Raw genomic sequence first — 24,707 nt, forward strand, 5'->3', positions numbered from 1 at the left:
TTGACCATAAATAGATGTGCTTGTTTACGGGTTCTCAGTTCTATTCCACTGATCTATGTGTCTGTCATTGTACCAGTACCATGCTGTCTTAACTACTACAGCAGTGTAGTAGGATCTGAAATCAGGGAGTGCGATGCCTCCTATCTTTTTTCTATTTTTAAGGAGTGCTTTGCTTATTTGGGGCTTCTTTCTATTCCAAATGAAGCTGGAGATTGCCTTTTCCATCTCATTGAAGAATAGGATTGGTATTTGTACTGGGATTGCATTGAACGTGTATATTGCCTTTGGTAGTATTGCCATTTTGACAACATTAGAGCTAAAGATGGGAAGCTTCGTCTCATATGTTTTTAAAGGTGGGTGCTCCTTGAAAAGAGACATCATTCTTGAAAAGGTGGAGGGTCAGCAATAGAAAGGAGGACTGTCAGCAAGGTCAATTGACACAGTGACTGAAGCACTGGACTCAAGCATGTCAGAGAGGATGAGGATGGCCAGGCCAGGGCCCAGCTCCATCATTCATGTGATCAGTATGAGTTATTCAGGACTCAACAGCATATAATAAAAATATCACCTAATACCAGTTGCCATTGAGTTGATGTTAACCCATGATGAACATTACCTTTGTTAAAGTGTACAATTGTACTTTGTAGAGTTTTTGGTATCTGATCTCTCAAAGATATTCCGGAGTAACTCTGGGTGTATTTACACCAAAAACAAGAGTTATTCTGTAGAGTAAGTTTTGAGAATTAGCATGCAGAATTAATTATGTCAGAAGGAAGATGCCATATTAAATACAAACAGATCAAAATTTAGGACACTTCACACCTGTCTTGTACAGCAAATAAATTATTATTACTGCAACAGAGAAACAAGACTCAGGCATTATTTACATCCTTAATAGGAAAACAGATAATGTTGCATCTCTCATTTTGGTTGTATTCTTATTTTTGTCTCAAAAATGATACCAAAACAATATTAAGATGATAGTAATATAAAAATAGAAAACCACAAAGCCCAAAGTGAGTGAAAGAAATAGGTTGTCAATTAAGTGTTCAATACATGGTTCCATAAAGCAAGAATGGAGGTTTTTGTGGAATCACATAAAGTAATGACAGGAAACAGCAAAATGGGTTGAAGATGATATTTAATTTGAGATATACACTGTGATAATGAATTTAGATGAATTTGTTTTTAAACTAGTCTTATCTGTGAAGAAAAAGAAAACATTTTTGCGTTTTTGAAAGATCCAGAGACATATGCCTTAAAAACATATTATGTATTAAATATTAAGCTCAAAGACTACATACATTATTAATAAATCTGTGAAAGGCATTTTTCACCTCCTTGTTCCTTAAGCTATAGATCAAGGGGTTAAGCATGGGGATGATTAAAGTGTAGAACACAGAGGCCATCTTGTCCGTTTCAAATGAATGAGCAGATTTGGGCTGTAGATACATAAAAAGTAGGCACCCATAGAACACGACCACCACTGTCAGATGAGAACCACATGTGGAGAAAGCTTTTTTCCTGCCTTCAGCAGAATTCATTCGAAAGATGGTAATCAGAATCAGCACATAAGACACAAGGATTACCAGCATTGTGGAAATCAAATTAAATGCTGAGAACATTATGATCAACAACTGTATTTCTTGTGCATTTGAGCAGAGCATAGGTATCAAGGGAACATCATCACAGTAGAAATGACTAATGATATGAGAGCCACAGAAGGTTAATGTAAAAATCTTGGTGGTGAACATGAGAGACTGAAAGGTACTGTAGAGGTAGGGAACGCCCACAAGCACATGACAAAGTCTGGGAGAGATGACAACATTGTAGAGCAGAGGGTTACAGATGGCTACGTAGCGATCATAGGCCATGGCTGACAGAATAAAAAATTCACTGATGATGAAGAAAAGAAAGAAAGCCAGCTGTGTGGCACATTCATAAAAAGAAATGGTATTTTGATCCACAATAAAATTTACCAGCATCTTTGGACAAATAACAGTAGAATTACCAAGATCAATGAAGGCCAAGTGTCTGATGAAAAAATACATAGGAGTGTTTAGGCGGGCGTCCACTTTGGTCAAGATGATCAAGACTAAGTTGCCTGTCACTGTGATCATGTAGATGATGAAGAAAACCCCGAAAAGAGGGAGCTGCAGTTCAGGACGACGTGTAACTCCAGCTAGAATGAATTCAGTCAGCATCGTTAGGTTGTGTTGGCCCATTCAGTCCAGTTATCTACATTTTTTTTAAATTTTTTAGGCTTCTTTTTTTAAATTGTGTGTGTGTGTGTGTGTGTGTGTACACTGTCAAACCAGATCTGACTGGTACAGGAGGAGATTGTTCTTCCTTCTTCAGCAGAGAATCTGGTGGATTTGAACCATGAACCTCTGGGATTGCAGTGCAACTTGTTGTCACTAGGACACCAGAGCTTGCCACTTCACTCCAGTTATCTTTTGTGTAGGGGCAAAAAACAGCTAACTAATCAGACACACTTGTATTATTATTCAAATAGAACGATGTAAGAAGCAGAGAAGGCAAGAGAAGTTTCCCTCTAAGTCATGAGTGTCCTTTTTTCTTCATATTTGCAGTAAGAAAATTCCTGTATCAGGAATTGATGTTAAAATAATTGTTACATTCAGCCTCATCCTAAAATAGAAGGATCCATAAAAAAGGCATTATTGACTGGCACAATATAGATGAAATTCTAAAACAAATCTATAGACATTTTTTAATGGATATCCATTAGTAAAAAAAACACAAGGTTTTTGTTAATAGAGAAATAGGAAACTTTGTTTTAGGGAGCTCTTGTAGCCTACTGGTAAGGAGTTGCACTACCAACTCAAAGGCAGGCAGTTCAACTCCACCAGCTGCTTTCTATAAGAAAGATGGACTATCTCCTTTCTTGTGATAATAAACTTGAATATTTTTTTTATCCTCTTCCTTTACTTTGATTTCTCCCAAGAGCATTGGCAAGGCCTTCACAATACACTCACATAATATTTCTTTATCCAAGTTGTGAAATTAGAATATTTAAACCATGATCAATGAAAGACACATTTCATCCTGTCCTAATCTATTGCATTTAACCAAATCTAAGTTTGCCTTGGAATATCAGCAAATATTTATGGGGTCTGAATAAGTGGGAATTGAATTTCTCACACTTCCTTTGAGATTTCAAGTTAAAACAAAAATTTTCTTAGTGATGGAGCCAACACATGGATGGCCTTCCTTTAGCCTCCCAAAGTAGATTGTATTTTTCCCCATCATTCTCCCTTGAAGATACTGCTGGATTTTAATTGATAGGGACATGTGACCTTTGGGTTAGCAGCACAACTGCATAAAGACTAGCCTACAAGATGTCTTTCTTATCAAAGGTTTAGAAGGTTTATTTTTATAGTTAAAAAAGTGATACCATGGTTCGTACTATCATTCCGGAGCTGGCATAACTTTTAAGAGCCTGCCTTTTAGATAAACCCCTGAAATGAGTTTTGAGTTTATTTAATTAAATTGCATGTTTATCTATTTTCCATGGTTTGCTACCCACATCAGTATATTCGTAACCTGTTTTTTCTATTCTTTTTCTTTATAAATGAATATTTATATTTCTGCTTCAGTGTGTATCAGTGTAACTCTTTTTCTTATGGAAAACATTCACATTTGTACAAGCTTCAATATATTGAAAATATATATTTAGTCCTGATAAAATCTTTTATTGATAGTAATATTTAGAGATTTAAAATATTAAGTTGTATATAGTCTTCTTTTTCAGACATAATACTCTGTTGAGGCTTTAAAAGATGATTAGTGTATGTCCACTTGCACTCATGGAATCATATAATGCAAACTATCCATTTATTTCTGAAAATCTACAATAGACAATTCATAAAATTTGACAAGAAACATCAGTAAATCAAAACGAAACTTACCAAGTTAGAATTAAGAAAGTTTCTTTAGCTAATTGCATGTGGATTCTATTAACCTCTTCTCAAGTATGTTGTCCTTCAATGAGAATATAAAATTATATTAACATTTTTTGTTGGAACAGTAAGATTTCCAAATTCTTCTGGGTTTTGTCATTAAGTGTCCTAAGTGACTCCTAATGATCCTATGAACAGTAGATTTGAACCTTAGCATACCGTGCTCTATCTTTATGGTCATTGATGTACCCAAGTCCATGGTTATAATCACTATGCCAATCCGTCTTTTTGAGAATCTTCCTTGCTTTCTGGTGTCTTCCACCTTTCCCAGTATTATGTCTTCCCCCCCCCCCAAGGACTTGCTCATACTGACAATACACAAAGTATCTGTGAGATGATGTTTCATCATCCTTGCCTCCAAGGAGCATCCTGGCTGCATTTTCTCCATGACAGACCTGCTTATTCTTGACCATGTAATACTCCATGTAGCCTACTGGTAATACATATAATATGGACTATTCATTACTCACTACTCTAACACCACAGTTCAAAGCCATCAAGTCTTCTGTCATCCTTATATTTCTTGTCCAACTTTCTGATGGATGGGAAGAAATTGAAAAGACCATCGCTTGCATCAGGAGTACTTTAATCTCTAAACTGATATCATTGTTCTCTGACACTTTGAAGAGGTCCTTGAAAGCAGATTTCCCCAAAGTCACACTTATTTTCATTTCTTGACTTCTATAAGAATGGATATTGGCTGTGGATCCAAGTAAAATAAAATTGCTGACAATTTCAATGTTTTCTCTATCATAATGTACAGTGGCCAATTCTTGGCAAAAGACAACATGCTGGTGACAAGGGTGGAGGGTCAGTGAAAGTAAGGAAGAACTCCTTTAAGTTGTACTGACTCGATGGCTATAATGAGGGGTGGAGAATATCATAGATCATAAAGATGGTTCAGGATACAGCAAGATTCAGATCTGTTTTTCACAGGATCGTTATGAGTTGTTGGCTTTGACACCTAACAACAATAATGTTCTACTGCAAATTTAGAGTCTCTTCTTACTCCATTTTGGTCTTCTTTCTTTCCTGTCCTTCTAATGTCCTTTTACTTTCCTCAAGGATGATATAGTTGACATCCTATCACAACTTGTGTAGTCTCCAACCACAGTGTCTCACTGTTCTGTTCAAATGTCCGCTTCTTGGTCTATGTATATGTTTTGCGCACACACAGTTATCTCCTCTCTCTGAAAACGTCGAGGTTTTTTCCTTTGTCCAGTCTACTTTTTGGACAGGTAACGATGGAATTGTTCTAGACATTGAAATGTATACATTTCAAATATTTCTGAGTTGTTGTTCTTGATTGTCATCGAGTTGAGCTCAACTCATTGTGACCTTCGGAACAAAAGGCCTGAGCCCCTCTGTAACTATCAACATTTATCAAAGTTCATAGAGTTTGCAGAGGCGTGTTGTTTAGGAAGTGGATGAGTAGGAGGAGGTAATTAAAGCAAACGGAATAAAGAAATTTGGAAATACAGAATTATTTTTCAGTCATTAAATAAGATAATAGCAGATGAGAATGATTTTAGAACCAGGAAAACTTCACAATAGTATAACTGTCACTACCACATTACTTGTCCATCTGTTCCATCAGTTGCCAATTGTTATTTTTAATAACCAACAGTAAGTAACTAGTAGTGAAAATAAACAGTAAACATCATAATCAAGGGCAACCACAAAAAGTGGCATATGTTCAGGAAAAAATTTTGTTACTAAAATTAATAATTATCCTAGGGTCTATAATTATATTAATAATATTAATTTTTAACAAATATCATAAAAATTATGGTAAAAAGAGTATTTACAAAATACAGTATTAGATACACCTATACTGGAAAAAATTTATTAAATACAAATGTATCTGGATATGCTATATTACATTTAACATTCTAATTTTAATTTGTGTGGCTATATATTAGTTCTGAGTTGTTATTTATGGTGATCTGATGTACATAAAATAAAATTATAACCACCAATTCAGTTCCACCTTGATGGTCGTTGATTAGTTAAGTCCACTTTTGTTCCTATTTTGTCAATTTTAATCCAATTGAAGGGTCCATTTTCTTTAGCATTTATTTACCTTTTAACCTCCTACTTTACCAAATACAATCTCTATTTTAGAAAAAAACAACAACCATTGCTGATAATGTGTTTAAAATAAGACTGTTGTCAGGTGCCGTTGAGTTGAGGAAAACCCATAGCAACCCTATGGACAACAGATCTGAACCCTGTCCTAACCTGCACCATTCTCTCACTTTCTGACCCACTAGAGCCCACTGCGGCAGTCACTGTGTCAATGCACCTGGCTCAAGGTTTTCTTCTCCTTTGCTGGTCATCTGCCTTTCAGAGCATCATGTCCCTCTCCAAGGACTAGCCCCTCCTAGCAACATGTCCAAAGTGTGTGAGACAAAGCTTTACCATTTTTCCCTTCAAGAAGCACTCTGGCTGCACTTTCTTCAAGACATATTTGTTTGTTCTTTTGGCAGTCAGTGGGATATTCACTACTCTTCTTCAACACTACAGCTCAAAGGGATCAATTCTTCTCCTGTCATCTTTATTCATTGTCAAGCGCTCAGATGCACAGCAAGTGATCAAAAAGACTCTGGCCCAAATCAGACACACCTTGGTCCTCACTTACTTAGTTACTAATTACATAGAAAGGAAGACTAACATTAGCAAAATATATAAACCTTAAGTGATAGTTCAATTTTCAGATTTATCACCCTCTTTCCATGCAAAAATCTAATGCCACTATCAGTTACTACAAATCAAAGGGAATTGGGACACACTCTTAATTTATAGGCCCAATTTTAATTTAATTTTAATATCGTATACAAAACATTAAGCTCCATAGAATTTCAGTTAATACAATAAAGGCTTGCAATGAATTTGTAAGGGGTCATCTGAGTGGACACGATAATGTCCACTTTCAAGAGACAAGACTGGCAAATGGCCAGTCAAAGATCATTCTTGTCCACTCACCTTGAATAAAGAATCTAAGCCTATTTTTTCTTCTTCCAATGATTCTCTTGTTTTCTCTGGTAGGAAGAATTTATGATTTCCCTCCCCTTTGTGGTGTTCTCTGAAGAATTAGCATATCTCTCACTAGTTCTTCACAAGTCAGCTGCAGGAGCAAAAATGGTCTTGATTAATCCTCTAGGACCCCATACATATTCCCTAGTGAAAGCATAATGAATGGATAATTTAAAGAAAGAAACAAAACACACGCAGTTACTCAAGTGAAAATGGAATCTGTGTGACATAATGGGACTTAATTACACAGGCAAGAAGAATCTTGCCTCAATCCCAGTAGAACTGGGACAGTTACAAAATCATGATGAACAGAAAATAACAACTTCGTCATTGCTTTGAATTACTTATAAAAAGAAATGAATAAATATTTTGTTGTAATTATATAATTTACCTTAAACATGTGTTAAATCCTTTATTTAACCTAGAAATGTGTATAAATATTGTTCCCACATTCAGAATAAGCCAAGATAAAATATGTATTCCTGGATATGAGCAATGAAAAACCAGAATAATTGAAGCTGAAGTCTCATCTCTTATAGTTAACACATATGAATACATAATACACTTTTTTTCTTTCATGTAAAATATCTGTATGTAGCATCAGGATTTGAGAAAGACTCATCAGCAACATGTGTTATGCGGATGACACAGCATTGCTTGCTGAAACTGAGGATGACTTGAAGCATTTACTGCAGAAGACCAAGGACTGCAGCCTTCAATATGGATTGAAAAACTCAACATTAAGAAAAGAAAGATTTCAGAACAGGGTCAATTGACCACATCATGCTAGATGGAGAAGAGACTGACATTTTTAACAATTTCATCTTGCTGGGATCCACAATTAACACTCTTGATATCAGCGGTCAGGAAATCAAAAGATGAGTTACTTTAAGAAAGTCTGCTGTCAGAGAACTTTAAACAAAGTCTACTATCAGTGAATTCTCAAAAATGCTGAAGAGTAACAATATCAGTCTGGAAACTAAGGTGCACCTGATCCAAGCCATGATCCTCTCAATTACATGTTGTGCATAAGAGAGCTGGGCAATGAATGGAAGTAACAGAAGACAAATCAATACTTTTTAATTGTGGACATGGAGACGAACATTGAACATATACCATGATCTCTCAAGGGAACAAATAGGTCTATCCTGGAGAGGGTAAAGCCAGATTGCTCCTTGGAGGCAAAGATTTTGAAACTCTGTTTCACATACTCCTAGCATGTTGCCAAGAGGTACTAGCCTTGGACAAGGACATCAGGGTCATAAGGGTGGAGGGTCAGCACAGGGGAGCCAGACTTTCCTATAGGAATAATGGGAACAGTTGTGTTGAGGACAATGAGATTGGCTCAGGACATATCACGTTTCAGAACTACTGGTCACAGGGTCAATATGAGTTGTAGTTACCTTGATGGCACATAACAACCACAACAATGTTTGTAATGCGATGTACTGGTACCACAATGACTGCCTCAATTGTACAATTTTCTCAGCTAAGATAACATCCTTGGAAGCAGAAGTAGCATCCACTTCCTTAATAGTTTGCCTCTGGAAACCCTATGGACCTAGAGAGAGGATGAGAGACACACAAGTGTTGAGGACTCTCCTTCATAGCATCGCTATGAGTTGCCTGCGAGTCAAAGGCACTTAACAACAAAATAACATCATTATTAGAAAACATTAGTAAAATCTTATTGCAATTCAAATTTATTTCAGCAATGATGGGCATTAGCTTGACAAAGATTGTGAGTATGGTACACCATAGGCCAGGTTTTCAATTTACTGTTTGTAGTATTATTATAAGTTGCAATCATCTCAAGGAAACAAAATAGCAGCACACGTTTGAGATAAGATGTAGGTCATTTAAACTTCCCCACACTGTTTTGAAAACAATGGATTATTGTGGTGAGATTCAACTTGGAGAAAGATAAGCAATCTCCTCCTTTTATAATTTATATTTTCTGAAATCCCTCTTGTAGGTCAGCTATGAGTGAAACTTGACAGCAATGATTATATAATAGGCTATTTACATGTTGTTATTGTTGTTGTTATGTGATACAGCAACCCTATGTACAACTTCCCTAAACTCTGCTCTGTCCTGTACCAATAGCAGTGTCTCTGACACACCCATCCCAATTACCCCAGTCACTGAACAAATCCACCTCAGAGAGGGCCTTCCCCTCCTGCGCTGTCTCTCCACCCTCCCAAGCATGATGTCACTCTCCAAGGACCAGTCCCTCCTTACAACATGTCCAAAGTACATTAGACAGAGACTCAGAATCCTTGCCTCTAAGGAGCAGCCTGGTTTAACCCTCTCTAGGATGAATCTGTTTGTTTCCCTAGCAGTCCATGGTATTCTCAATACTCTTCTCCAGCACCACAGCTCAAAGGCATCAATTGTCCTTCTATCCTCCCTAGTCACTGTCCATCTCTCTGATGCATAACAAGTGATTGCGAAGACCATGGCCTATATCAGACGCATCTTAGTCTCCAGACAGACACCATTGCTCTTCAGAATTTTAGAAAGGTCCCTAACAGCCGATTTCCCCATTGCAATACGCCTTTTAATTTCCTGGCTGCTGGTGCCAAGATTGTTTACTGTGCAGCTAAGCAAACTAAAGCTGTGAACAATCTCAATCTCTTCACCATCCATCCTGATGCTTCTAATTGGCCCAGTGGTGAGAATCTTTGTCTTCTTGACATTGAGCCACAGGTTGCCTTTATGACCCTGTGATGAAGGGATAAAGGGACACCTGAGATGTGGTATTTGAAGACAGCTACCAGGTCAATTGATTGGAAAAAATCCAATTTGTTCCCTTTCCAAAAAAAAAAAAGATAAATCCAACACAATGAGGAAATAATTTTTAAAAAGTTATTATTATACCATCTTCATTGTTTCTAACTTTTGCATTTTAGTCACCAGTCATGATTACTGCAACATGACTGTACTTTTGGTCCATTTCAGACTTGCAAGATTCTTAAACACTCTCAGTTTGCTCCTTTATGGCTTTAGGTATAGGAGCATATATTTGAATACTAACCATATTAACATGTCTTTCTTGTAAGTGCGTAGATAGTATCCTATCACTCACAGCATTGTACTTGTTGCGACCCTTAATTCTGTTTCTCTGGGAGAAATGATTACCTGGAAGAAATGACAAAGACCCAACACAATACACAGACACGACAAGACTGCAGTCACATCACAAACAACAGCACCAGCGACCGGACAAGGGCTACAGCCTCGAAGTCCTGCATTGCTTTATTATTTATACCTTTTAGAAATAAAGACATAGTTCACAGAGAAACGGAAACTTTAAGGAATATATCACAGAGCCCAAACGGATCGGGTGAGAGCTTAAACATTATGATTTCTTTCACAGGGCCTGAATGGACTGGGCTCTGAGTTCCCAGGAATGAGGACAATAGGCTTTTGACAAATAAGCAATTAATAACATACTGTGCACAATCTACTTATGAATAAAACTTGCTACAACTAACATAACTGCAACTGCCAGGAACAAAGGAGTATTCATTTATCGGGAAGAGTTACTTTCCTTGGGCTAGCTGCAGGACACCGAGCCCTTTGCCTGTGTACAGAAATAGGGAAAAGTCTCTTCCCACACTCTATCCTTATGATGCCTGGAGAACATGGGTGTGCAGACTGTCCCCCAAGATGGCTGTGCATCGGCCCCATCAGTACTTCAGGATAGAAATTTAAATTGTCTTTTTAATTATGAATGCAACTCTATTTTTCCTATTTTTCATTGCCATGTGTCAGTGTGCTTTAAAGTTGCCAGAACTAGTCCCCATCATCTCACTAACACCTAGAATATTGATGTTCATGTGTTCCATTTAATTTTTCACAAATTCTAATTTTTCAAAATTTATGCTTTGTACATTTAATGTTCCAAATATTAAAGGATGAATACTGTTGTTTTTCCCCATTTTGATTGACTTCCAGTCTAGGCTCTACTTCAAATACTTTAACTATCTGTGTTCATAGGGCTTTCAGAGGCCTGCTATTTAAGAAGTGGGCGGCCAATCCTGCTTCCTAGTCTGTCTTTATATTGGAGCTTTACTAAAATCTGTTTACCATGGATGACCCTTGTGCCATTTTACACACTGGTGTTATGACATTAAGCATTACAGCAATCCTTAATTTACTTCGGTATGGCAAATTAACAGACAAGTGCTGTATTAATTAGAAACGAATTTCCCCCAGTAAAACAAAGTGACAATTTAGTGTTGTATCGCTAATAGTAAATCAGGTATATAATTATTGCATTACCAGATGCAGGGGAAGCCTGGATAGACATAGCAGAATGTGTTCAGGGAGGATGTTGAAGTATTCAGGCTGAGACTCATGCCTGGCTCTCTGGAGTAAAGTCCCAGGTATGGATATTAAGGTCACAAGGAAGACTCAGCTGAAGCATGCTGATGCTTCCAGAAGGACCAGGGGCTCAAAAAGCTGTTGATCAAAAAGGATATACTTTTGGGTAAAAAGTGGTTTAAATAAGAAACCCGAGCTACCAAAGGATTGTTGATCATAAAAGCCCCAACTTCTCACTCAGTCACAGCTGAATTAAACAAATGGGCCACAGCCATCAAAGTTGTGTTGATAAAAACAAAACCAAAACCGAAACAAACAAAAAACCCAACCAGACTTCCTAGTCACAGCTTGTAATAGCCAGGAAAAAAAAGAAAAGAAAAATAAAAAAAACCCCACAAACAAACAAAAACACACCCAACTTATATGTCACAGTTGGTTTAAATAACAGACCCTAGTAAAGGGCTAATGGCAAAAAAGGCCTGACTTCTGGATTAAGGCTACTTTGTATGAGAGGTCTCAGCTACCAATGGACTGTTGATAAAAAAGCAAAAGATGTAATCCAAAACTTGGAAACAATGAAGAAGAAATGTTAGTCAGAAAGTATGGACTTGGTGACAGAAATGAGTCCGGTTCTACTGAATGATCAAATTTTTATTAAGAATTTATTTAGTGCAAATACCTTTTTAAAAAACAAATGGCCTCTTTAAATGTGGACCTCAACTGATGGATTTCATAGGAATCAGAATGATTACATTGTGGAAGTTATTGTTGGAGAAACTCATTATCAGCAGTCAAAATTGGGCCGGGGAAGACTATAGAACAGGCAATAAATTACTCATGTGCAAGTTCAATCTGAGGCAGAAGAAAATTAAGTCCATGAGACCCAAAATATGATATTGAGCCTATTCTACCTGAATTAAAAAAAATAAATCATCTTTAGTATAGGTTTGAAACACTGAATGCTAATGATCAAAGACCAGATAGGTTGTTGGATGACACCAAAGATGTCATCCATGAAGAGAGCAAAAGGTCATTACAAAGACAGAGGAAGAAGAATAACTGAAATAGATGTCGGAAGAGACTCTGAAAATTTCCCTACAGAATCAGCAAGCTAAACAAAGAGAAAGAAGCTGAAGTAACAGAGTTGAACCGAAGACATCCAAGGGCAGCTCAAAAAGACAAAACAAAGTATTATAAAGGAATACACAGAGAGCTGGAATTGGAGAATGAGAAGAACTCTCTTGGCATTTCTCAACCTGAGAGTACTAAAAAAACAAATTCAAGCCAAAATTTGTAATATTGACTGCAAAACATATTCAAGCCTTCAATAAAGATTTTATTCCAATGTCAAGAAAATAAAAATATTTCTCTGGAACAATAGACAATATCATGTTGTTGTTGTTATGTGCCGTCGAGTCGCTTGCGACTCATAGCGACCCTATGTACATCAGCCCTAAACTCTGCTCTGTCCTGTGCCAATCGCACTGTCTCTGACACTCCCATCCCGATTATTCCAGTCACTGAATCAATCCACCTCATAGAGGGCCTTCCCCTCCTGCCCCGTTCCTCCACCCTCCCAAGCATGACGGGAAAAAAGGTTGAAACTGCCAACAATGTCATCTTACTTGGATCCACACTTTGTACCAGGAATTAAGAAATTAGGAATGTATTGGAAAAGTCTGTATAGTCAGGAACTTCTCTAAGTTATTGAGAATCAATGATGTTAGTTTGAGGACTAAAGTGTATCTGATTCAGGCATGGTCTTTCTGATTACTTGCTATGCATCTGAGAGCTAGAAAATGAATAATGAATTATCCCTTTGAACTGTGCTGTAGAAGAAGAACACTAACATCTCATGGACTGCCAAAAGAAAAAAAAATATGTCTTGGAGAAAATGCAGCCAGAGTGCTCCTTGGAGGAAAAAAACGATAAAGCCTCATCTCACCGACTTTGGGCAAGTTGCTAGGACAGGCTAGTCCTTTGAGAGGGATATCAAACTTGGAAAAGCAGAGAGTTGGCAAAGGAGAGGAAGACACTCTAACAGGCGGACTGACACAGTTATTGCCACAATAGGTTCGAGTGTGTCAGGAAGTGTTAAGATGGCACAGGATAGGACAGGGTTCAGATATGTTGTTCATAGAGTCATTCTGGGTTGTACTCAATGACACCTAACCAACTGCAGACAATATGTTGAGTGATCAGGGAAGTATAGAAAAAGATTGAGGGAACAGAATTAACTGACACTGAAAAATTTCAGGAAGAACCATGTGAACAAAACCCAATGGTAATGAAAGTAGAAGTTGAATCTACACTGAAGATATTGGCAAAAAGTACAGCCCCAGTAATAGAAGATCCCTTCTATAGATTGACATGATTCAACTAACGGAAGCAGCCTAGGATGTGTTCACCAGTCTATGCCAGGAAATTTGGGGAATAGCTGTGTAGCAGACTGACTGGAAGATATCTGTATTTATTTCCATTCCCAAGAAAGGTGATCCAATAGAATGTGGAAGTTATTGGATGTTATTGAAGTGCTGTCAAGTAAACTGTGACTCATAGTGACCCTGTGCACAGCAGTTCTGAGCCCTGCTCTATGCTGAGCCAACCTTATGTCTCTGACACACCTACCACCATTACTCTAGTCACTGAATCACTCCATCTCATTGAGGGTCTTCCTCTTCTGCGCTGTCCATCCACCATCCCAAGCATAATCTCCCTCCTCAAGGACTGGTCTCTCCTTGCAACATGTCCAAAGTATGTCAGACGAAGCTTCAGAATCCTTGCCTCCAAAGAGCAGCCTGGATTCACCCTCTCCAGGGCGAAACTGTTTGTTTTCTTAGTAGTCTATGGTATATTTAATACTCTTATCCAGAACCACAGCTGAAAAGCATCAACTCTCCTTCTATCATCCCTAGTCATTGTACAGCTCTCTGACACATAGCACACAAGTGTGAAGTTCATGGCCTGAATTAGGTGCACCTGAGTTTCCATACTGACATCGTTGCTCTTCAGTATTCTGAAGAGGCAGAGTTTCCCAGTACAGTTGTCTTTTTATTTCGAGTGTTGATTGTGAAGCCAACCACATTAAAGCTGTTAACAATCTCAATCTTTTCACTATCACGATGCTGCTAGTCAGCCCAGTAATGAGAATCTTTGTTTTCTTGATGTTGAACTTCAATTCATATGAAGATTATAGTCCTTACCTTTACGCAGAAAACACCTCAGTCTCAGTTTCATCAAGCAGGCTTGTGTCATCTGCATAATACAGGTTGTTGATAAGTCTTTCTCCAATTCTGATGCCACATTTCTCCTCACAGAGCCTAGCTTCTCAGACGATCTGCTCTGCATGTTGATTGTAAAGGTACGGAGATAGGACACATCCCTGGCATACACCCTTCCTAATTTTAAACCATGCCATGCTTCCTTGTTCTGTTCTGATGACTGCCTCCTGGTCCAAGTATAGCTTTTGTATAAGTACAATGGAGAGTTCTGGGATTCCCATTCTTTACAGAGTTAGCCACAGTTTGCTGTGATCCACACAGTCAAATGCCTTTGTATAGTCAATGAAACACAAATTGACATTCCTCTGGTGCTCACTGCTTTCAGCCAAGATCCATTTAACATTAGTTATGATATTCCCTAGTACCATGCTAATATTAATTAATTAATATCAAATGCAAGCAAAATACTGTTGAAGATCATTCCAAGACAATTAGAACAGTATATAGATAGAACACTGCCAGTAGTTGAAGCAGAATTTAGAAGATTGCTGATGTCAGATGGATCCTGGATGAAAATAAAGAATACCAGAGAAATATCTACTTATGCCTTATTGACCATGCAAAGGCATTTGACTGCGTGGATCATAACAAATTATGACTAACATTGAGAAGAAAGAGAATCTCAAAATACTTAGTTGTACTCATGCAAAACATATACCTAAACCAAGGGGCTGTTGTGTAAAAAGAGCAAGGCCACATTACATGGTTTAAAATGAATTAAAAGAAAGAGTTGTGTCAGGGTTGTGTCCTCTTTACAAACTTGGTCAATTTGTATGCTGAGCAAATTATTTGATATTTTGAATTCTGTGAAGAAGAATATGACATCAAGAACAGAGAAGGACTCATCAATAAACTGTCTTATGTAGATGTTACAACCTTGAAAAACTTTTTCAAGAATATTAGACTTGAAAAAAGGACTTGAAGATTGGACTTGAAAAACTTTTTGAAGAGGATTAAAGTCTACAGCCTGGAATATGGATTACACTTCAACATCAACAAAATATCCTCACCATTGGATCTATACTCAACATCATGCTAGATGGGGAAATATTGCAGTTGTCAATGATTTTATCTTGTTTACATCCACAATAGTAACTATTGGTAGCAGCAAGGGGTGTGGCTTATCACATTGTCACACAATTTGAGGGGTGGATGGGAGGGAGGAGTGCATAAAGGAAATGGAAAAGATTGTGGCGTCAAAAAGAATGTGTATGAGTTTGGATGTAAACCAGTATTAAATAAAAATTTCATTTAAATTAAAGAAAAATATATCAAAAGATGTACTGCAGTAGTAAAGTCTTCTGTCAGAGATCTCTCCAAAAATATTGAAGAGCAATGATGTCAAATAAAATACTAAGGTGTGCCTGATTCAAGCCATGATCTTTTCAATCAGCTACTAGGCTTCTAAGATTGGCACCGAATAAAGCAGGGTTTAGGGCTATTGTCACAGGTGACTCAACAGCACATAAGGACAACAACAACTAAGTATCTGAGCTTTTAGAAATGAGTAAGGACAAAAGGAGAAAGACTGATGCCTTTGTGCTTTTTTTTAATTTTTATTTTATTATTTTTGTGTGCGTGTACCGTCAAATCAGATCTGACTGGTACAGGAGGAGATTGTCCCTCCTTCCCTGGCAGAGCATCTGGTGGATTCGAACCGTGCACCTCTGGGATTGTAGTTGCAGCTCCTTACCACTAGGCCACCAGAGCTCCCCAAGACTGATGCTTTTAACCACAAATATCAACTCTTTGGTGTTGGAAAAGTATGCCTAATACCCCATGGACTGCCCAAACAACAGATATGTCTTGCTAAAAGTGTAGCAGGAGTGCTCACTGGACTCAAGGCGGTCCAGGTTCATCTCACACACTTTGGATATATTGCTCAGAGAGGCTATTCCTTGGAAAATGATATTGTGTTTAGAAAGGTAGGAAGTCAATGAAAAACAGATCTTCAACAAAATGGATTAGCATAATGGCTGCAGCAATGGAAACAAGTTTATCAGCGATAATAAAGGATAGAACACGCTTCAGATACATTGATTCATGGTTCGTAGGGTCACAGAGTCATACTCAGATTGCTGGCACTTAAGAACAACCACAGTGACTTATATTCAAAATATATGTTGACCATTAAGTTTCTGACACTTTTGGGTTTTAGTAAGAGAGATAATACAAACAGATATGAAATGGCATGAATTTTCTGAAATTGGAATGTAAAGTCTTTGCTAAAGTAATATTTTATGTTAATTTCTCTCTACTTATTTGAATGCCCTCATATTTAGCAGATTAGAACAAAAGTTTACGTATTAAATCCAGTGGGAGTTGACAAATTGAGAAGTTATTTAAATCAACTCCACATCTTACCACAGAGTGTTTTTAGCATCATCTCAAATGGATAGTCCCTGAATAATGAAATAAATTGTATTTCTAAATTTCATTCAGAAAGCCTACTTCCTTATGTATGTGTAAAAAACCTTAATTATTTTCTTGGTGAATATTATTCAATTAATACTCTAAAAAAAGAGAAGGATATCAGACAGGAAGTAAGAAGAAAAGAACATTTTTCGGAGATGGAGACATGCATGACCTGTAACATTTAATGAAGTGGCCTGTTGCTTCAGTGGTTGAGCAACAAACTTCCTAAGGACTGTGCCACCACCTCCGTAATCTCAGAACTTCAGTGTAGACAAGTCTGTTCCAGATCGTTGTGACCCTCTGAGGCTGTAAATCCTTGGAGAGGAGACTGCTAATCTTTCTTCCAAGAGCAGTTGGAATATGTTTCTTGTTATTTCATTTCTCACTATTTTTTTTACCATTGAAATGTAAAAATAACCAAAAAGTGTTTAGGAAATTAGCAAAGAATACTTTATGTCCAGAAATAAATATAACACTAAACAAAATAATAATAATAATAATAATAGCTACTTATTAAGCCCAACATAGACCCAGTGGAGACAGAATTGTGGGATTGTCTCTTTTTGCTTCTTAAGTCTGATATAAATCAGTGTAATCAAAGGGAAAAAATGAAAATATTCTCCTTGGTGTTTTTGGTTTGGATGGTGGTGTCTAGGGTTTTTTTCTGTTGTTGCTCTTTTTTTATCCTGTAAAGTGCACTTTCACATAGTGACCTAGTTTACAACAGATCAAATCTTGCTCAATTTTGTACATCATTTCATCTTTGTGCTTAAGACCATGTTACAGTCACATTTAGAATCTACCTCTTTCCCTGACCATCTTCCTCAGTATGAAAGACTTTTCACAGGATTGGAATTTTCATTAGGATTAATTTTTTTTTAAGTACACTGAGAATTTCTACTTTTAACAACATTGAGTGTTCTGTCTAGTAACATGGTTTGTTGTGGGTTTCCCCCCCACTTATTCAGATCTTATTTCATTTATTGAATTTTCTGGTTTTTACTTCAAAAACCTCTGGAGTCTCTTATTCCTGGGTAGGCCTTACAGATTCACTCACTGATCTTCTCAGATGTTTGATTAGTAATCATTTCCTCATAAAGTTCTCCTAAAGATCTTCAGTAAATTTTTGAATCTCATTCTGCCTAATTACCCTCCTTCATTTTCATGTTGTTGTTATGTGTCATCCAGTCACCTGCAACTCATAGTGACCCAATGCACAATGGCTCTGACTCCAGCTCTATTCTGAGCCAGTGTAACCGTCTCTGACACACTTATCCTCATTTCCCCAGTTCCAGTGTCAGTCTATCTCATTTGGGGTCATCTTCTCATGTGCTGTCCCTCAACATTTCCAAATATGATATTTTTCTTCAGAGCCTGAGTCCTCCTGGCTGTATGTGCAAAGTATGTGAGATGAAGTCTCAAAATCCTTGCCTCCAAGAAGACACTTAGTATCACCCTCTCCTGGACAGATCTGTTAGTTCTCTTGGCAGTCAACGGTATGTCCAATATTCTTCTCCAATCCTACAACTCAAAGGCATCAATTCTTCTTCTGTTATTATTTTTTTTCCATTTTTTCCTTCTGTTATTCTTGGTCATTGTCCAGCTCTCTGATGCATAGCAAGTAATTGTGAAGACCATGATCTGCATCAGATGCAACTTACTCTCTAGGTTAAAATCTTAGCTCTTCAGGCCTCGGGAGAGATCCCTGACAGCAGATTTTCCCTGTGTAATTTGTCTTTTGATTTCATGACTGCTAGTGCCAAGAGTGTTGATAGTACAACTGAGCAAGCTACATTTTATCATATTTGCACTTTTAATTAAGTCTATTAATTTCCCTGTTTGAAAGAAGTCTTTAGAAATGACCAATGGTCAATGATTAATGATTAATGTAAAGCATTTGTTTATCAAAGAAAATTAGTCTATTAATAAGTATTCAACCACCTTTTGTGTCTTTTACTATGTTAAGCATTGTTGTTGTTGTTGTTATGTGCTGTCGTGTCATTTGCGACTCATAGCGACCCTATGTACAACAGCCCTAAAAATCCTGCTCTATCCTGTGCTAATTGCATTGCCTCTGACACACCCATCCTGATTACCCCAGTCACTGAATCAATTCACCTCATAGAGGGCCTTCCTCTCCTGCGCTGTCCCTCTACCCTCCCAAACATGATGTCCCTCTCCAAGGACCTGTCTCCTCACAACATGTCCAAGCATTAGAGACATGTTAAGCATTAGAGATAAAATATTGAATATAATATGTGGAGTATATGTGTGAATATACATATACATGTATATATTTAAAATAAATAATATAAGCATACTTTATAAAAATAGACATTTCCATTAAAGAAGTGTGCAAACAGTCTATGTGTAAAAATATGTAGAGAAGTCCCTAATTTGATTTAAAATGAAATATGAGATGCAATTGGAAGTATAAAGTGGAATAATCATTATTAGGCCATAAATTATACACTCATTTTCATTATTCACTCAAGAAATTATATAAAATTATATTAAGAGACTTCTTTGACTTACAGAAGAAAAATATGACTCAAATATTTAAAAATGGAAATGTTTGTCCAATAAAAAATATTTTGCTCCTTAAGAGTAGAGACTAAAAGTTGTGACTCAGAGGGTGACCGGTAAGTATTTAGGAATCCAGAAGTAAATACCATTTTAAAAGACAAGCATCATTCTTTTGAGGAAAGCTGCATAGATATGGAAGTTGTTGTTAAGTATCCTCAATTCCAGTATAATTTAAATACATTCTATATAAACCAGATTGAAATGTTGCGGTTTTCTGCAACCTCTTTAGCCTTTTAGCAGGCTCAAGACCATTATTGCAGTCACTATCCATTTAGGTTCTTCCATCCTTTACCGGACACTCTACTTTTCCAAGCAGAGCATCCTTTTCTAAGGACTTGTGCCTTCTGGCAACATGAACAAAATACAAATTGAAATTTTATTATCTTTCCCTCTAAGGAACACTTTAGCTAAACTTCCTTCAATCCAGTAACCTGTGTCATGCAGATGACACAACCTTACTTGCTGGAAATGAGGAAGACTTGAAGCACTTGTTGCAGAAGACCAAGAAGTGCAGCTTTCAAAAAAAAAAAATGCAACTTTCAATAACGATTGCATCTCAATGTACATGAAACAAAGATTCTTACCACTGGACCAATAGATAGCATCATGATGGATGGAGAGGAGATTGAAACTGTCAGCAATGCCATCCTGCTTAAATCCAAAATGATCACCCCTGATACCAGCAGTCAAGAAAACAGAAGATACAGTACACTGGGAAAATCTGCAGTTAAGGGCCTTTCCAAATTATCAGTTTGAGGACTAAGGTGTGTCTGATTCAAGCCATAGTTTTTCTGATCACTTGCTCTGCATCCAAGAGCTGGTCAATGAATAAGGATGACAGAAGAAGAACTGATGCCTTTGAGCTGTGGTGTTGGAGAAGAGCACAGAACATCCCATGGATGAACAAAAGGACAAACAGATACGTCTTAAAGAAGGTGAGGCTTCAGTGCTCTTTGGAGGCAAGAATGACGAGGCTTTGCCTCACATCCGTTGGCCATTTTGCTAGGAGGGGCTATTCCTTGGAGCAGGACATAATGATAGGAAGAGTGGAGGGTCGGTGAAGGAGGAAGATCCTCGACCAGGTGGATTGACACACTGACTGCTGCAATGGGCTCTTGTGTGTCAGGCAGTGTGAGGATGGCGCAGGATAGAAGAGGGTTCAGATCTTTTGTTCATAGAGTCACTGTGAGTCATACTCAACTCGATGGCACATAACAACAACAAGAAGCATCATGAGTTATCAAATTTTCTTTTCCTTCTTTAGAGATGAGAGTGTTTTTAGTTGCTGTGAAGTTGATTCTAAACCCTGGATTCACCATGTATTAAATAACATAACTTTTCCCTAGATTTTCATTGGATGTAAAAAGAAGATAATAAGGCATTGTTTTCCCATGATACTACCAGTGGTTTTGATCCCTAAACTTCTAGGGAACACTTGCAACACTTAGGTACATTATTTAAAGATTATAAGAACAAACCAATTCAAAAATGTATATTCAATTCATAATTTGTATTTATTTACTCCCAAAGAATTGGTTGTTACATACATGTTTATTTTCCTTGGAAAAATTGGTGTATTTTTTTTAAAACTAAAATGATTGAGCATTTTGAATTGAGGTAAATGCACTGAGATTTTCCTGTAGAAATTAACAGATTTTGAAGAACAATACACTGTCTCTGCAACTAACAAACTCCCTATTAGGAACAAATAAAACTTCTATGACAACATAGTTATATATTTATAACAATTTGAGTGATTTGCATGACTTTTTCATGAACCTCTTCAGTGCCTCCTTCACATCCTTATTCCTTAGACTGTAAATGAAGGGGTTCAGCATTGGGATCACAAGCGTGTAGGAAACTGAGGCCAGTTTATCAGTGTCTAATGAGTGGTTGGTTCTTGGTTGCAGATACATGAAAAGGAGTGTCCCATAGAACACAGTGACAGCTATCACATGAGAAGTGCAAGTAGAAAAAGCTTTTCGCCTCCCCTCTGAGGATTGTATCCTCAAAATTGTCACGGCAATATTAAAATAGGATACTAGAACAACGATCATAGAAAAAAGCAAATTGGTCCCTGAAAAGGTAAACACAGCTGTTTCTGGAACGTAAGTATCAGAATAGGACAATGCTAACAAAGGGACATTATCACAGTAAAAATGGTTGATTATGTTGGAAGAACAGTATGATACAGAGAACACACAGGAGGAGACAGTCAGTGCTGTGGTCAGACTGTAGAGGTAGGTGAGGGACACGAGCAGAAGGCACATCTGCGGAGACATCACCACCATGTAGAGCAGAGGGTTGCAGATGGCCACGTAGCGGTCGTAGGCCATTGCTGCCAACATGAGTATCTCTGCCACAATAAAAACAGAAAATCCGCCAAGCTGAGCTGCACAACAGTAGTAGCAGATGGTTTTTTTCTTACCCATGACATTGTTTAGCATTTTGGGGACAATGAGAGTAGAATTGCCAAGATTGATGATAGCTAAATGTCGCAGGAAAAAGTACATGGGGGTTTGAAGTTGAGAGTCCACGCTGGTGAGGGTGATGATGCCCAGGTTCCCGGCCAAGGTCAGGCCATAGTTCATCAGCAAGACAAAGAAGAGGGGGGCCTGGAGCTCTGGACGATCTGTGATTCCCATGAGGACGAATTCCGTCACTTGTGTGCAGTTCCCTGGAGCCATTTATTGTTTTTGTCTGTTTGTTGTTGTTTTTCTTTAAATGAGGAAAATAGAGATTAAAACTTATATTTTGTCAGGAAATTATTCCTAAAGATATAATGTGATTTTTCAGATCTTAATGGGTTTTTTGTGCTCTCCACCTACCAGAAATTTCAGGTAATGCAACCTCCTTGGAGACCATCTGAAGATTTTTGGCATTGTTTGCCTAAATTATTTATTAATTCATTAAGAGATATTGTTTTGATTTTATACTCATCTGGTGATATAGTTTATGGCCAAAAAATTAAGAGATATTGTTTCGATTTTATACTTATCTGGTGATATAGTTTATGGCCAAAAAATTGCGAGTCTCCAGTGGACTGACTCCACCAGACGCTCTGTGAAAGAAAGACAAGTCTCGTCGTGTTGAGACTTACAGTGTTGGAAACCTCACAGAGCGTTGACATCAGTCAAAAACTTGAAGGCAGTGAATTTGAGTGATGTATTAAGTATGTCTGTAGCATAGAGCTTAATCTATATATTTCTATGTTTACAATGATATTGAATGGGATATAAATATTTTTCCCCAAGAAAATTACTTTTTAAATAAGAGTTGAAACTGATAAACCAGAGTAACTTTTAGCTGTCCTTCTTCCATAGCCTTTCCTCTGGCCCAAATTTCATCACCAAGGATATTTTAGGACTTTCAGTACGTCTGTGGAAAATACTTTCAGAGTCTTGGTTTTCTCCAAACTGTTTCTGCCTTATCAATATTCTAAAAGCTTTCCACAAAAAGTTCGTCTTTAATATTCTTTCTACTACTGTTGCAGGAGTGAGCTCTGTTGGCCTAGTGGGTAGATTTGTACTGTCATTTCAAAGGCTGAGGGATGACAGTCTCCACCCATGTGATTTACAACCTCTGAAACCCACTGGATGGTCCATTACTACTCAAAAGTCAAGAAGCACTAACAATTAAAACCTAGTTAATTGCTTTTGGTCAAATATTCTTCTAAGTGGTAGAGCACTGGTCTGTCCATTTGCTCTACAAAGGTAGAGCAAATGGTAGAGTGTGATGCTTAAACACCGTGACACTGATGTGTTAAATGCAATAATGGTTATCTATGGTGGATAGTGTTTGATGGAAGAGTGGCATTCACTTCCGAAATTGTTTGCCTCCAGAAACTCTATGAACTTGGAGAAACGGTGAAAGTTATACAAGTGTTCAGATCTTTCATTTATAAGGTTGTTACGAGTCACCTACGACTCGTAGGGATATGTGATTTAGTATTATTGTTATAACAGGAGTCCAGAACAAAGGTAGCATAGTGAAGCGGACTTGGGGAAGGAATTAAATAACAATGAAATAATTTTTTCTTTTACTTTTCAAAAAGAAAAGTGAATTAGAAGAAAGGGGTGGGCAGGGAGAAAAGTGCAACAATGAGTGAATAGAAATTCAAAGTCTCTGTAAACTTTCATTAAAATAAAATTAAAAAACACAACTATTGTAATAGATCACACTTGTCTTATAGATTGGTTTTTTTAATAGTTTCCTTCTTTTTTATCTCTCTTTTCCTTAAACTCTACGAAGTTATGTTATTTTAGTTAATTTTTATTACAGAATTATTATTTGTAAGAATGCAATCATTTTACTCCATTTCTATAATGAAAAGAGCTGGGCATAATGGGAACATTTACTTAGTGTCCTGTATGTGTTTTTAATTACAATTAGTTGTAGTATAGTTGATTCTGACACATGCCAGTCCCAAATGGATAGAAAGGAGTTACTCCAGGGAGGTTTTAGGTTGTGATATTTCAGAAACCTGTCTCACTTGGGTGGATTTGAACTGCTGATTTTTCATCTAGTAGTTGAGAGTTTAATATTTTGTGCCACTGTAGAACTCACTTTTTTTGCCTAAAAGTATTTATGTCTACATTTTGCATTTGATGTAACTATTACATGTTTGATGAACAACTGAAGCTCTTTAACTGGTCAGAACCTATACAGAATATGGATTGAATAAAGGCAAGGAGTATATTCATGTGTTGGTTTGTTTTTTTTAACTTGGCTGTTTAATTTGCTGTTGTTACTGTGGTAGTTGTTTTATTGCACCAAATTCTAGCTTTGTAGTTTAGATCAATTCTTTATATTTGTGCCTTGTGGAAATTAAATGGTGTTATACACATATGTAAAATACTGAGTTATAATCCTGACAATACATTTGAAGTAGATGTTATCTGTCATTGTCATTGTTAATATTGGTATTATCTTTTTAATTCTGATATTTTTAAACTGTCTGGTGTTTTAAATTTCTGCACCCTTTAAATATCCTAGCTTTTGGAGGGCCATGTTGGGAAAGATGTTGGGTCAAAGAAAGAGAGAAGACTTTAAACAAGATGGATTGACACAATGACTGTAA

The 24,707-nt window shown here is 37.2% G+C and overlaps 2 protein-coding genes across 2 annotated transcripts; both read right to left on the reverse strand.

Moving 5' to 3' along the window:
• Positions 1-1,289: 1,289 nt before the first annotated feature.
• Positions 1,290-2,225, reverse strand: LOC102856995 (olfactory receptor 8K5-like). Its single transcript, XM_006902261.1, has one exon. The coding sequence runs from the start codon at positions 2,223-2,225 to the stop codon at positions 1,290-1,292; it is 936 nt and encodes a 311-aa protein (XP_006902323.1).
• Positions 2,226-21,366: 19,141 nt separating this feature from the next.
• Positions 21,367-22,314, reverse strand: LOC102857398 (olfactory receptor 8J2-like). The gene has a single exon (XM_006902262.1). It carries the CDS (start codon positions 22,312-22,314, stop codon positions 21,367-21,369), a length of 948 nt encoding a protein of 315 aa, XP_006902324.1.
• Between the last annotated feature and the right edge of the window lie 2,393 nt (positions 22,315-24,707).

This window comes from Elephantulus edwardii, unplaced genomic scaffold (assembly GCF_000299155.1).
Source record: "Elephantulus edwardii isolate Elephantulus edwardi_28Jun2011 unplaced genomic scaffold, EleEdw1.0 scaffold00389, whole genome shotgun sequence".
Taxonomy (NCBI): domain Eukaryota; kingdom Metazoa; phylum Chordata; class Mammalia; order Macroscelidea; family Macroscelididae; genus Elephantulus; species Elephantulus edwardii.

Bases quoted from the DNA above. Each gene is read 5' to 3' on its own strand.
- LOC102856995 (XM_006902261.1), bottom strand. From the start codon at position 2,225: ATGGGCCAACACAACCTAACGATGCTGACTGAATTCATTCTAGCTGGA.
- LOC102857398 (XM_006902262.1), bottom strand. From the start codon at position 22,314: ATGGCTCCAGGGAACTGCACACAAGTGACGGAATTCGTCCTCATGGGA.